This window comes from Centropristis striata, chromosome 14, assembly GCF_030273125.1.
Source record: "Centropristis striata isolate RG_2023a ecotype Rhode Island chromosome 14, C.striata_1.0, whole genome shotgun sequence".
NCBI classification, from domain to species: domain Eukaryota; kingdom Metazoa; phylum Chordata; class Actinopteri; order Perciformes; family Serranidae; genus Centropristis; species Centropristis striata.
In genome coordinates, this window is record NC_081530.1 from 23226649 (window position 1) to 23242326 (window position 15678).

Here is a 15678-nt window from a genome sequence, read left to right on the forward strand (position 1 = left end):
TGGGTTGTAAGCTTTTTTTAATCTTAAACCACAAAAGTGCACAACATCACATAAATACAAAACACACAATATCAATTAAATAAGTTATGAATGTTCGTATAAATATCTTACATCTGTACAAACACAGTAAAATGAAAGGTACCATCATATTTACATTTGAACTTTAGAGAATAATAAAAAAGCAGCAGGTGACTTGCCATTAAAGGAAAGATCACATTTATTGAAGTGGGCTTGTATGAGACACTTATCCATACACTGACTATATAAGTACCTAATATAACCCATTTTAATAAATCCGAATTATCCCTTTAACTTTGCTGGTTTTACAAAAATTACGATGGAGACTTTGCCTTATTGGCTACAATCATATTTGTCCTTGCTCATTAGGTCCAAAATACGAACAAATGCCTTGGGTGTAACGCGTGCACATATGACTGTTTTGACTGCAAGATTTTAACAATTGTTATTGATCTAATTCTTTGAAATTATCTGTAAAATGTTGTGTAACCTAATGTGAGAAGTTTTCCCAACTTATTTTGAAGGTGAATTTTAAAGCTCATTGAGAAAACAGTTGTGGCAATGTGTTTTTCCCGCTGGACTGTAACAGTTGTGCACACACGCTCACCAACCCACACAAACATTTTGTGACAGCAACAGCAGCAGCAGGGTCTCACAGCGTGCTCTCCAGTGTGTTGTAGTTGTCTTTGAAACTTTTGAGCTCCAGAAAGTGTTTGGGCCTCTTGCTGCGCTGGCCCGTGGAGGGCAGATAGGTGACCTGGATGGTGGAGGGAGTGCTCCGGACAGGAGAGCCGGTCAGGTCCTTGGCTGCTGACTGATGATGCTGGTCCAGGCTGGTGGTGCTGGAATACGCTTTCACTCTGAAGGGAGAGAAGAAGACAGAGTGGCAGACACAAAGAGGTCACTGCATATACTGAATATATTATTAATACTTGTACAAAACATTGAATAATATTCATGGGTATTAGGAATAACATAGGGGTAACTGTAGTAGTAATAACTATTGAATATAATTGAATTTTGAGCTGAAAATACAAGATTAATGCAGATGCTTCTGTAGGAACATAACAGGAGATCTACTCTATATAATGTATAATTATTAATGTGAATACTGTATAATGAAAGGCCATATGTACAGCACTACAGCATTAATTTTGTTTGATTTTGTTGAAAAAGGGATATGAATTATAAGATGATAAGATATGAAGATGAATTGCTACCAATCTGGACACAGTTTGATTTTTAGTGCCAAAAACTTTGGAAATGATAACATGTGAAAGCATGCACCACTCCTTGCCCTGTCAGTGTAAGCAATGCAAATTGGAAAACATGCTCCAACAATGTTACAAGACTAACAGTTTCAAGTCTGGATCAGTAAGAGAACACTTACACATCTGCCAGTTCATTCAGAGCTCGCTGGTATTCCAGAAACTCGGCTTCACCGAACACCTGAAACAAAGAGTTAAAGGGAAATCAGTAACATGCTACAACAACATAACTATTCATACTTTCTTTCTTAAAACAACAAGACAGACACTTGAACACACCCCAGTCCCATGGCGAGCGCTGTCATAGCCTTCAAGCAAACGGTCAATAAGTGCGCTGCGGCTGCTCTTGATCAGAGAGTGGGAGTTGCGTAACTCCAGCAGCCAGTTCCTGAAGTTGCGTCCAGTAAATGCACTGGGAGAGCGGCTTATCTCCTGCAGAGGAATTCCTGAGGTCCAAACAGGAAGGAACAAGAAGTGAAGGTTAGAATAGATGAAACTTCAATACTCCCCATCTGGGAATTGGCTCACTGGGAAAAAAAACAAGTTTTGATAAAGTCATTGAGCATAATCTATAATAATAAAAACAAAATTATTAAGAATTACATCAGTTGTAGAGGATGTTTGAACCACTGCTTCTCCATCAAGAGATTGCAGTAATTAGTGTGAGAATAATGGATTAAAATATGAGGATCTGAGAAGAATAACACATGCACCTGCAATCAATAAATGTGAGCATCAAATTTAATTTCACCTGAGTCACGAATGGCATCTAGAGCTTTCATTCTGTACAGGTAGTTGTAGCAACCTGTGAAATACAGACATGTTTTGGTTAAATCACAAAATGGTGCACTCATTTAGGTGGCAACAAGATGAGCTGAGTGACTGACTGATCTGTGATCCATGCTTCAGTCTATCGTCTTCTTCTGATAGGAGAAGAGGTTCAAAGCGGATCTCCTGGACCTTGGACAGTCTGGAGTCAATCTCCTCCCTCAAACCCTGTAAATCAATTCAGGTAGAAAAAAATACACACAGACACGTGAACTCTTACACCAACAGCAGCTGCTGCTGCATGCTCAACTAGCAACAAAAAGGTAAACAAACTTGTAAAAGAGGAGATCACTTTACTTTAGGTGCATTGTGGCCGATGGGTGCATGTGGTCCTCGGCGGGATCTCATTGCGAAACGCATGATTTGCCTTTTGACGAAGATAAACAGCAGCACAAACACCTGCACAGATAAACAAACAGGGTTAGCATCATCACACAAACGCTTAGCAGCTAAGTTAGCAACCAAAACTGAAACTTACTTACCAAGCTCCCATAGGCCATAACCAGGACAACATTGACCCCTGATAGTGGCGACGACTCTGCCATGTTATCTGTCAGTGTTCACAGTTTATCCACAGGTCGATTAGCTAACTTAGCTAGCAATAAACGGTATGCTGCTACATTAGCTTGATAGCTAACAGTCGGTTGTCCATTTGGAGACGAATTGCCGCTACAGCACAGATGAGAAATTGTTTATCAGTTGTGAAAATAAGTTTCTAGGGTGGAAAACTATGCAGCGACCGGACTGATACTGCTCTTCATGCCCAGCGACATCATGCATGAAGTAACGTTGCGCAGTTTAGCTTGTTGTGTTAGCTAGAAGCAGTGAGCGCGACAGCGACAACTGATTTGCGACTCTCCAAATTACCGTAATAACTGTAAGGAGGACCATTAAGGTCAACCTACCTGCAGTTTAATTCACATATTTTGTATAATATAAAAATGTTATACTTTATTGAGCTACACGATTTCACAACCTGAAACCTACTGTTTTATTTTATTTTTGTATTGTAACATTTTGTATAATGTTTCTTTTTGTACAATTGTGTTGGCTAAAACTCAATTTGCATACTGATATTTTCATATTTAATTTGCTCTTGTGCAAACAAGCTTTTTACGACAATGTAACTGCTTTGTACTTATTATACTATATATTACATTGTTATTATAATGATGATAGTATTAGTGGTAGTAGTAGTAGTAGTAAAATTTTTATATTTATGTCAATTTTTATAGTTTTTTATCATTTCGTTGCAAATTCAACAGTACTGTGTCTTTTACATTCTCAGAGAATAATAATAATGATACTAAAATAATAATTATAATAATAATAATTAACATCTGTAATAAAATAACCTTATACAAACCAATACTGCCACTGCACTTTTTTTTTGGTAAATTCTCCAGGCTGCCTCTGTATAGTAGTACCATATTCAACACTATATCATATTGAATAATTACATTTATTACTTATATAACCTTTTCTTGCATTGTAAATATATATTACATAACTATATCACATATAGTGTATAGTATGCATACTTTGCATGTAAACACCCCAATATATTTCTCTATATTTTTTTATGTGTATTGTATTTACTAGGATTTACTTAGGGTTATAAAATTGCGCAATATGATACATTTGCACAAATATTTGCACGGTCATTAATAAAGCTTTGTGGGTATATATAAAGGTATATTGTGTAGTATTATAAAGATTTTAATTGTCGGTAATATGATTTCTTCCATTTATTTTACTTTATCTAGTGTATATTTTATTTGTATCTATATCTATATATATATATATATATATAGTCACACTATTAAAATAATCGCCTAACTCATTTTTTGTCAAAATTGTTTTTTTTTCCTAAATCATCTCCTCATGACGCCGGCCACCTATGGTAAAATCGCCTACATCCTCAGTTCATCAGATCATGTGATTTTACCCCTTTAAGATAATGGACTATGTCACAGTGTGACTTAAGCGGATTTATTATGCCTAAGTCAAAATAAAATGTGACATAGGCAATTTTTTTAACATGCCTTTGTGACTTAAGCAAGATATAGTAACACTTTATTTTGAAGTTGTCTACATAAGAGTGACATGAGCATGTCATAAACATGACATGGGATGTGTCATGAACATTAATGACACTTTGAAGTAACATTATTGCTCATGATACTTGTCATGTCATGTTTCTGACAGGCTTGTGTGACTCTTATGTAGACACCTTCAAAATAAAGTGTTACCATATCTTGCTGAAGTCACAAAGGCACGTCATTTATTTCTCTTAAGTTACATAATTTAAACACAGTGTTATTACTATGCCAATAGCCATCCTCTGTTACATTCTTTTTGAGTGAAATGATCAATAAATGTCATATGTTACACTTTTGGTGAAGGTTTTTTGTGTTTCCTGCAAAACTTGAAAAAATGAGTTAGGCGATTATTTTAACAGGGTGATGATATCTCTATCTATCTATCTATCTATCTATCTATCTATCTATCTATCTATCTATCTATATTATTATTATTATTATTATTATTTCAATCTGTTGTCTTATTGATGAACATTAGAGACCTGAGTCTCTCTGAGTCTTTTCAGAGACCTGTCAAGTTCATGGCTCCAACACTGTAATGTCATGCATATATTTCTTATTAGATAAATTAAATCCCAAAAATATCTCAGTTTGCCAACATCTATTATCTGTGTTGTGCATCCTCACCAATGACATGTCATAACCCCGCTGATAATATTAAACTGTTTTAGTGAGTGATCACATGTTGTGGGTCCAGTTTCCTCCCTGTGAACCACGTGACGCAGCTCTCCGTGGTGTCAGAGTGGAAAAGAAACAGGTAAATTCAGTCTCTCGCTTATTGTGTGAGCGAGTCGGTTCGCTATATTTTCACAACTTAGTTGTATCAACTTGGCGTTCAGGATATTATATCCTGTCCTAAATCCGACTAGAAGGCCGACAACGAGACCACTTGTCGGTCGGTCGTGTAGCAGTGTCTAATATTGAGCCGGTTTCTGGTCAGTATCGCCTGTTATTTATTTTCATTGTAGCGGCCTGTAGGCCTATCCTGAGCCTCGGTGATTCCTGTGTCTTGAGCCCGGCCATCAGAACATTCTGAATTTAGAATGTTGTAGAGCGGTGGTGCAGTTTATGAAGCGGCTACTTCGCTAATCAAGCTAACTTGCTAACGTTGTCTAGCTGTATGAAACGACGTTAGTTAATTAAGTTAGCATGGCTATAGCAGACAACTAGTGGCACCGGGCTGGCATGGGCGTTTTTGGTTTGGTCGAACATGAAAGCTTGGATGCTCGCTTGTAGCTAATTAGCTCGTTAACTTGTTGGCTACAAAGCTAACGCTAACAACTCAGCAGCCAGTTATCGGAAGCCCAGTTAGCTGGTTAGCTAGCGGCAGTTAGAGTTAGCCTCGTTGTCGCCATGAGGTGAAGCCGTGAGAAGCGGAAGCCCACCAAGACTTCAAAGCTGGATGCTTTTCCCCTCAAGTATTAGCTAGTTGGCTAGCATTTTGGCCATGTGGCTGGCTAGTGGAAGTAGATATGTTGGACGGGCCCTTGGCTCTAGGCTTGTTTGTGGTGCTAACGTTAGTCCAAACAGGGTTTTACGTAACGTGTCCAAGATTAGACAGTTGCTGTCGATAGCAAGGTTAACAGCTTGCATCGATCAGAGATGCAGTCAAATGTCTTAACTGTGTGTTTGTATGTTGTCTGTCATTTGTTGTTCAAAACAGTATACATCTGTCCATCATGCGATCATATACTGTTGTCACAATATAGGCTGACTAAACATAACCAAGACTATTTTGATATAGAAAGCGTTGCGTAATTGCATATATTGCACTATGATTCACTTAATTACTGCTTAAGCACTTCTGGTTAGATGCTATCTGCATTTTGTTGCTTTGTACTTGTGACATGTGCAATGACAATAAAGTTGAATCTAATCTAATAATATTCTGAAGGGGTAAATAAGTTGCCTAGTGTGCACTTGGAAGCCATGAGTGCAGCAGCACCCAGTGTACCGTGGCACCCTTGCTTCCCGGGTCAAACCCTCGGCTAGCGTTGGTTTTAGACATTGCCTTAGAAAGGGGGCTGAAAAACACCCTTTGTCAACGTTTTCCAGGCGAACAAAGCTGATGCTGTCTTCTTGATACCGCTACTAGCTTCCTCCCACTAGGCAATAAGCCACCAGGCAGTTTGAGGAAGTAGTGTTCAAGTGCACCCAGACATGTACATGATGACATAAATAGGTCATAGTCACAAGTCTGTAATGCATCTCTCTCATCCTTCTCTCCTCAGGTGTTATTCCTTTGTAAATACTGTTATTTGTATATACTGTAAATGATGACGTCCATGGGCGGGAACCGAGCCCGGGGCAGCTGGGAGCAGACACAGGGCCAGACACAGAGTCAGACACAGCACAAGCAGAGGCCTCAGGTATACCCTCACTCTCATCACCTGTTACACTGCAGGGATTTGCACCAGGGTTGAATATAGGGGAATCAATGTATCTCAAAATGTCACCTATTTTGTTATACTTACTGTTTCTAAAAAGCAACATAGTACTGATGTCAACATCTTGAAATAACAAATGCATAGCTCAACATAATATGCTTTGGAAGAGGTTGTGAAAAAGTATGCTAATTAAAGCTCTGTTTCGTAGTGTTTTTTTTAAATGCACTATGGGATTATCAGGGCTATTAACACCATATTTTGAGGAGGGGAATCCCTGATTATTATTTTTTGAATGGATTACTGCTTCAGGCAGAACTATTCTGATCAAATCAATCGTTTGATTTAAGTTGACCAGCTTGACTCACAGTAGTGTTTTTGCAGGCCTGTAAGCATGTGATTGAAGGGTCTAATAAGTCCTCTAGTAGCCAGTAACAGGTGCGCTTACTTCTAGATGAGGCATAGTATTTGCATGGAAAAGTTGTCTTAAATTGTATAAATGGCCTAATGTGAATCTGTCCTTTCTGCCTTGACAAGAATGCAAATCTTGTGCTTCTATTGGTGGCAAATTTTGGCTTTTTCACTCCTTTTGAACAGGCTACCGCAGAGCAGATCCGACTTGCGCAGATGATTTCAGACCACAATGATGCAGACTTTGAAGAGAAGGTCAAACAGGTGAGCAGATAGACATCCTTTTGTCCTATTTAAGCTTTCCTGTGCAGTTTTTCTTGCTCCTTTTTTTTTTTTATATGGATGTATAGCGCTGCTTTGTTTACTTTGTTCTGGTACATGTATAATAACATCTATTATTTATTGCATTCAGTGTGTATGTGTGTCTGTTATAGTATGCATATTGCATGTGTAAAAATATTCTTGCCAGAAATGCACAAAATGATCGGTTGGTGACTGGTCTGGACAATTTTAAGCTTGATTGGCTCGGTCGGTGACCGGTTGATTGGTCTCACATAGCCAATTCTGAGCTGCTCAAATTTGCAACACGATGGGTTGCGTGATGCATACAGCGGCACAGGAAGTAACAAACTATTGTCGCAGCAGCAAACATGCAGTGTTGAACACAAATTTGGCGAGTTATTCAGACCGTCGAGAAGAAGCGAGAAATATATTTAAATACATTGTAATTCGATCCCATGCATGTTGGTCAGAGTAAGTGCAGTGCCTGATTCTTCTCTCCCTCTTTTCTTGCGCGGTATGCCCACAGTAGGCCTTGGGCAGACAGGAGGATGCTGCCCACCGCAGGAGTGGAGTGTCAAAATAAAAAGCTCTGTCCAGTAACCCGGGGCACATTTTTGATTTGAGATTTGTTTGAATGAGTTTGAGAGAAATTCAAGGAATCTGTTGCAGTTGAAAATTATTAATTAAAAATTAATTATAGTTCTAACAAAGAAATGTAGGGGAAAAAACTGAATCTGCCAAAATCATAAACAAGAAAACTACAATCGGTGTGTCTGTAATTATTACATGATTGATGTGTCAGATCTCATCAAGCACAAATACTGTGGCGCAGAATTCACTGCTTTTATGTTAAAGGTGCAATAGTGGTGAATATTATGTATGAGAATATATAATTTCAGTAAAAAATATTAATTAGTGATAATGTTGATTTAAAAAAAAAAAAAAAAAAAAAAAAAATGCTTTAACCATGTCTTTTTTAAGGCACAGTATCAGTTATGAGAAAGGGTCCATTTCTTCATTTTTGTCTGAGAGGTTAAAAAGGTGCCAGCCCTAGATGTTGCTTGTACGAGTTGAATAAATAAGGGAACTGCTATTGCTGAGCGCCATCATACTTGATTCCATATCTGCACTCAAGCCAGATAACCTTTTTTCCCCCTACTCATGTGGCTTTTCTTTTCAGTGCTGTATACAGAATCTGGCATCATTTAATTTGAGATTAATGATTAAGTGGAAGTTAAAAAAAAGTAGGAGCCTAAAGTTGCATGTAAGGTCAGAAAGTTCTGTAAACAGGTCATCAGGACCTTTTGATAAGAGAGGTTATCTTTGCATACTAGCTTATACCTTAGTGTGTAGTAATCTCAAAGGCATTGAAAGAGGGCATGGTGTCACAGTCTTTATGTAACAAAAACTACTACTATGTACTGTTCAGTTGCACATCTTGTTTTCTGATGTATGTTTTTAAAAAACATTTTGCATAAGAGTCTTTTTTTATTAATGAAATGCCAGGACTGTCAGCCAAGGGTCACCTCTGTGTCTCATCATGCCATCCTTTCTTTTGCAGCTGATTGACATCACAGGCAAGGACCAGGATGAGTCTATGATCGCACTGCACGATTGCAATGGGGATGTCAACAGAGCCATTAACGTGTTGCTGGAGGGTAGCCCAGACACTGTGAGTATTGGCTTTGTGTGGGGGCTTAGTGCTGTGAGGGCCAGTTTCTGGAGAAATCAGTGCTACGCTGGGTTAGATAACTATTAAAATTGGCATAACAGTGTACAAGTAGGGATCCTGCGACTGTATTACATGTTTATGAACATGATCTTCCTAGTTTAGATAGAGCTGTATTTAAAGGTAAAAAGGTGGAAAAAGTAGTTCACTGTAAATACATTATTGTACTTCCCCTGCTGGTCAGTATGTCATATCTGCATGTGTTTTGTGACAGACCCATTAAGAAAAATGAATATTCTCGCACATTTCTACTGGACATCTTTTTCTCAATTACATGAATAAACAAGCATATAATAATCAACAATTTCATCTAGTGCCAGTTCTTAAAAATTGCAATGTATGAATTGACCTTGTGACACAAGTGCAGCGAGGACCAACTCGATGAGCCCCCGTAGTTCCATACAAGCTTTGATATAAATGTAATCAGTGGAGCATAGGGGAAAATTGAAACCAGAAAGAGTGGAAATGTATCTTGCCAGCACATTAATCAGACCTGATAAGGGTTTTTTTTAGCTACCTGGATTGTCAAGATACTGGCTCAGTGGAAATACTTTAAAATGAACTAGTTGAATATGGCTTGCTGGGAAATGGCCAACAAGAGGAACAGAGTTTGTTTTTGTTTTCACTTTATGATTTTAAAGCAGCTTCTGCCACCTCTGATACCCATATAACTTCAAGGACCTCTGCGACAAACTCAGAAGTGAAATCCAACTCAGAATTAGTCAGATGTAGACAAAGACCATCAAACTGTTTGAAACATTTTCTCATGTCGAGGACCTACTGCCCCTTTGGCAAAAATATCCAATCTATTTGTTTATGAATATATTTATTTTGGCTGGGTACATTGTCATGTTGTTATTGCAGCAGTCTCGTAATACAGTTTTATTAACCTTCACTAGTTGTTTTTTTTGTTTCCACTGCATGCTACGCCTCTGCTCGATTCAAAAAGCTATTGGTACCAGATCCTTTTCTTTATTTAATTTTTCACTGCGGATAGTACGTGCCGCATAGCGTCACGGCTTGAAAGGCATCTTCATCACGCCACTTGCCGAATCCTTTCATTGGCAATCAAACATAGGAATGTCTGCACTTGGTAAGGTGTTGTTTTGCAGGCTGCCATTTTTTAAAAATCTGGGTCGAATGAATAAAATTATTGTGGTCCCTCTAGACGGTAGCTTGGCTGTTTTTAAAAGTCGCTTGTTTGTGCAGAATGTCCTGTATCGTGTAAGTAACCAATCTCTCTGACCAACCAATGGTCTGCAGTGTTTTAGCTCCACTTCCTCAAGCAAGGTGGTACTAAAAGAGTATTGGGTTCTAACCACAACTTTTGCTGATGGGAAACCTAAAAAAGACAGTATTAATCGATTATAGTTGTGCGGTACCATGCAGTGGAAATATGGCATTGGTCAAAGAGTCCAGCAGTGTAATGCTGTCTTTATTTCTTCATAGGACTCTTGGGAAATGGTGGGGAAGAAGAAAGGAGTGTCAGGCCAGAAGGAGACTAGCCAGGCAGAGACTGGAGAGGAAGGAAATGAGAACAGGGAGAAAGGAGGAGAGAAAGATGTAGCACGTCGTCGAGGTGGAGCTCCACGCAAGGGCCGTGGAGCCAGCAGGGGACGAGAGTGTAAGTGTTTAACATTCCTTTATTGTGGCTTCACATTTTTAGTTTTAATTGTTCATATTTTTTTCATAAAATGAATATTTGTTTTGCCAAACAAAGCACTGGTGCAAACAAAACTGAAACATGCATGCATTTACACCATGAGATTCTTGTGAATTTTGACATATTTCACAAATCGGCAAGCAGACAATACACTTGTGACCATGCCTGAGCACAGAAGAGCCCTGTAGGACTCTCAAATTTATCTGCAATTTGTGAGTGTCATTGTTGAATAAGGCTGTACTTCAAAATGAAAGTCCTTTTTAGTAGCTAATCAAAGGGAAGCTTTTGCCAAATGAAGAAGCAGTAGAAAGTGTTGTGTTTGCATCAACAGTAGCTTGTAATCTTGCAGGAACAGTGTGGCTTATGTTTGTTAGATTAAGTTAAAAATGGAAATGTTGCACAGGTGAAAAAAACATAATTGAACTTCTTTTTAAATGGTGGTTTTTGACTTAGCCTGCATGAAAGCTGGAAATCCTTGAAAACACTAGAATTTTGATTTGTTCGCAAGGTTTGAAGAAGTAAATTAAAGAGCCTAATTTATTTTGCCTTTCACAGTAATATCTGAATTAATGTGATGAAGCAGAATAATCAGGAAACTATATATAAATATGTATTTTGCCATTACTGCTAAGGTGTAGGAACCCTGTTTGGTAAACTAATAGCATAACAAAAGCGCTTGGTTTGAAGGTAAAGATCAGGCTGTCATAGGTTAACTCCATTATGCCATTAGTAATTTGCAGTATACCCTTGTTGGTCCTGAAGAGGGGACAGTGTGTGACATAGAACATGATGGCCTGTAATAGATTTGTCTTTCATCTTCACTTTGAATGAAGGGCTGCTCAGCTCTCATACAGCAACACCTTTTTTTGGATACCATTTCTCTCTTAACCGTAACACAATGTAGTTTAAAGGATTATTTGGACATCTGCAGGAAGTGTAATGTCTAAATCTGACGCCATTCTCCCTTTCTACTCAAGTTCGCGGTCAGGAGAACGGCTTGGATGGAGGCAAGGCGGGAATAGCTGGACGAGGTGCAGAGCGAGGCCGAAGGGGAAGAGGCAGAGGAAGAGGGAATGTTGGTAGGTGGCTGTCACGAACAAACTGGTTCGTGAAGGAAATGCATCTAATCAAAACAGAGGAGGGTTTTTATTTCCACGTAAACCGCTGCCATTCATTCTTGTGACAATAGTTGTCAAGCTAAGAAACTGATGTAAGTGCTTGTTGTCTCCCCAGGAGTATCTGGACGGCGAGGAGGCAGATTTTCGGCACAGGGCATGGGGTAAGAGAACACCTGCGTTGCCTAAAACCAGAGGGCCTTTTGTTCCACTTTTACCTGTTGCCATGGTCACCAGAGAGCAGGACCCTAGCCTATTGTTTAGCCTTAATCCAAAGGAGGGAGAATATACATCAGCCAATGGGACAGAGCAGCGTGGGCAGAATAACTCTTCAGAGAGCGCACAATGTCTTTACATTTTATTTGGAGTGAAATTTTGAAAGATCCTCTCATAGGAGTGTCTCTGCTCTCTGGCCCCAGGCTGCAGCAAAAATGGTTCTTTTTTTGCTTGTTCTGTGTATCTTGTGTGTGTTTTTAATGTGTGTGTGTGCAGTTAATTATGTGTCAGTTGATTAGTTGGCGTGGTATACTGGCAGCTTGACTTGTAGGTGTCAGAACAGAGGAAGTACTTCTCTCAACTCTGACGTTCTTGGCAAATGTCAGCATTTAATGGCCGACATTGTCGCTGCCATGACAGATTTCCTGCTTTTAGGCAGTTAGGTGTGGCGAGATGTTACTCAGCAGTTACAGATCTTTAAATCTTCTTGGTCTGCTGAAGTTGCACACATAATATGATGTGGCTTTCTCTAGTGAGGTCAACAGCGGAGTGGTTTCCTCCCAAGAGACGCTTTGATGCCATTTTCACTCTTACTAGAACAAAGTATTGAACGTGTGCTTCAGAGTTGCAGTAATTGTACCATACATGTATATTTGAAGACAGAGACTCGGAAGGAATAGGCATGACTTGAATTAAGTGTTTTGGTGTGATTTTAGTGGTGTTGCACACAATAACTGTAACAAAACGTCTTAAAGGTTTTATCTGTATGCTCTGTGTTTCCATGGTGCTGTGAAAATGTCCTACAATTTTAAGTGTATTTGTAGAGAGTGGATATTGACTTGTATACCTCCAGGGAACACTACAATATGCTTTGTTTCTTATTGGTTATAAACTAAGCTTGTTTTTGGTGAGCTGGGACTTCTCGCCCGCAGTCGCATGCAGTGCTAGCTGAGGTGTTTTCATGTTACCTAACACCCCCCACCTCACGCCACACAACAGTTCTGTAAATTGCTTTTGCTTCTTGCTGCTAGCAGGCACAATTTGCCAGTGTAAGGTAAACACAGTGACTTAAATGTACCGCATGTGGATTTAAAGGAAGCTATCCCAAAGCAGACAATTTGATCAGTTTATTAATGTGTGATCAGACGCTAGTGGGCAGGTTTGCAGCTATGTTTTTATCATTGGTACCTTGTGCTTGTACATTGAATATGATGCTGAGGCAGCTTGTACTATTCACCTCATTATGTGTAAAACCGTTAACATACACTGAATAGATATAAATGAATACGGTGAGCTAAGAGGAAACGAGTAACGCATGTCATTACTGATGAAAAAGCTAATCAAAAAGATATGTTCTAAAGTTAAATGACGAGGATGATGTGGAGGTATTGGTAAATGGATTCAATTTTATCCACAAATATTTTTTTTTTGCCAAATGTAGCAGATTATATTATGATTTTCATAGAAGCAGTAGCTTGAATATGCAGAAAACCTCGTGGTACCAGATTCACTCACTTGCTCATGTTAATGTGAGAAATTAGGAGGTATTCGGTTATTAGTTGCCTGATACTTTTAACATTTAGCATAACCTATGTTGCTGAGTTGAATTGACACTGCCATCCCAAATCAGATTTTTGGTACATTCAGAAAGGATTTACGTTTTCATTACGATGTTTCAAGATGTGAAAAACCTTGCAATGCCAAGAATTTCAGACACGCTCACACCGTGTCATAACCGTGAGCAAGTGTCAGACTACCGCACCACATCAGATGCTCTCTGTCCACACTGAATCTGTCAAAACCCCATTTCTACATCAGCTGTACTCAAGATAAGACAGGAGACATAACAACTTAAAAAATGGGTGATTAGCCTCTCTTCCTACATTTGTACTTTTTAATAGAAATCACATGTTTTACATTGTGAGGTCGCTGTTCAGGCCCCTGTGTAAGGAAGTCCCAATAATAATTATCTCAGTAATTAAAACATCAATTTTTGCTTCTTATCTTAGAATTTGTCACCTTGTATGGCAATAGGGATATTTCTCTTGTGCATATAAAAAATATAAAGTATCTGCTCATCCCTATTGAATCATATACATGTTTTGAGATTGTGAGACTGTGTGCATACAGTAATGTTGCATCCAGAGTGGTGCAGCACATAACATGGCTGCATACATTAACCTCCTCCTCCATCGCCGATGTTGCCTGGTGTAAAGGATGTATTCATCATGTAGCCAGTTGTATTCACTTGTACCACAGCATTGGTTGGCACATGTACAGTGCTGCCTCTTTGGGTTAACTGTGAGCTGTCTTTGTATTTGAATTCTCTAGTTGAGTTTGTAGAAAAGATTGTTGTGTCCATAGAGGCCTCTCGAAACAAAAAACAACCTAAAAATGGTTTATAGTTTAGTTTGTTAAATTTGAGGCAGGTCAATGTTTATCACAATGTATGGGTTGAAAATTTGCAAAAAAAAAAAAAATTAAATACTGCAAATAAACCCGTTAAAGCTTGGCTGAGGTTGATATGTTGTATCAATAAATGCAACATGCAGTGGAAGAGATTTGGCAAATGTATGATGACGTACGTGAAGCATTTGACCTCAACATTCACTGCAGCTTCTGCTCTGCTGAAGAGATGCAAACTAGCAGCAGATCAAAACATTTTCCTCATCGCACCACATATATCTGCTGTAACCTTCCTCACATTGATACATTCAACAAACAGAAATATCATATTTCCATCAAGTTTTCCACATTGATTTTTAGCATTTGATGTTTGACTGGACCTCTTTAATTACGTCATCTTGCTGTGCCCTCTTCTTCTGCAATGGTGTTCTGACTGGAGAACTGGTACCACCTACTGATGTTGATTTATTTACTTATAATGTCTGCATAAGTATAGTGGATGGAAACAAACCCAAAAATGTTGGGGTTTTTTTGCCCATTTTCTCAATTTGGTTAAAATGTGGATAGAATCCTGGCTACTGAGATTGCTTGAGATGAGTTGACTGAGGATGGGGATTTCTTTCAATGGAGGAGATGTGGAGTGCTGAGTGATGCATTCACTTGGCATCCTTTTATGGCGGTTTATCTTTAAGATGATGCGACTGTATGTGAGAGGGTAACACTGAAATTCTTGAGATTGTTTAGACATTAACTGCATCAGTGGAGAGATCACTGCATTTACTCTTGCATTACTGCTTTCATCTAGCAGCGGTTTTGTGTGTTTGTGGCTGCATTGTGTACACCTCTGATGAGTTGGGTTTCTTGGACTGTGTATTTCCCCCCATGACTAAAAGCACATTGGCTTGCCTTGCATTGGAGAGTGACTGACAGTTGTAGAGTGTTTGTTACAAGACTGGCACAGGCAGATCGAAGGCATTTTGCTTACGCTGCTGCTCTGGATTGTGGTCTGAAAAACAAAAGCTTAATCTTCTACTACTTCTACTTTTACTTTGTTGTGCTTCTTGTAATTGTTGCCATTATTTTTCCTCTAAAGCCAGATTGATAAGGGGCCCAGATATGATATTGCAGGAGGTGAGAGGTGAGTGCATCGCCTCTGGTGTGTCTGTTATTCTTGCTTTCTGTAGGGAGACTTTTGAGTGCCATAAAACAGGATTTTGTAATATAAGACATCAAAAGAGAAAGTATTACTCTTCTTT

At 38.9% G+C, this 15678-nt stretch overlaps 2 protein-coding genes across 9 annotated transcripts in view; one reads left to right on the plus strand and one right to left on the minus strand.

Annotated features, from left to right (window-relative positions):
- LOC131985357 (protein C1orf43 homolog) lies at positions 1–2969 on the minus strand. The gene is made up of 7 exons (XM_059350422.1): positions 2597–2969; positions 2412–2513; positions 2174–2282; positions 2038–2091; positions 1566–1732; positions 1409–1467; positions 1–878 (listed from the first exon to the last, which is right to left on the minus strand). Exons 1-7 carry the CDS (start codon positions 2657–2659, stop codon positions 671–673), a joined length of 762 nt encoding a protein of 253 aa, XP_059206405.1. The 5' UTR covers positions 2660–2969; the 3' UTR covers positions 1–670.
- Positions 2970–4942: 1973 nt separating this feature from the next.
- ubap2l (ubiquitin associated protein 2-like) overlaps positions 4943–15678 on the plus strand; it is a 28311-nt gene continuing 17575 nt past the window's right edge. For 3 of the 8 annotated variants that reach the window (XM_059349472.1, XM_059349469.1, XM_059349468.1), the window contains exons 1-8: positions 4984–5151; positions 6448–6585; positions 7198–7275; positions 8855–8965; positions 10472–10646; positions 11663–11764; positions 11919–11964; positions 15516–15560. In XM_059349472.1, the coding sequence (XP_059205455.1) occupies positions 6490–6585; positions 7198–7275; positions 8855–8965; positions 10472–10646; positions 11663–11764; positions 11919–11964; positions 15516–15560 (653 nt within the window). In that variant the 5' untranslated portion in view covers positions 4984–5151; positions 6448–6489. The other 5 variants (XM_059349470.1, XM_059349471.1, XM_059349473.1 and 2 more) reach the window with 3 other exon arrangements.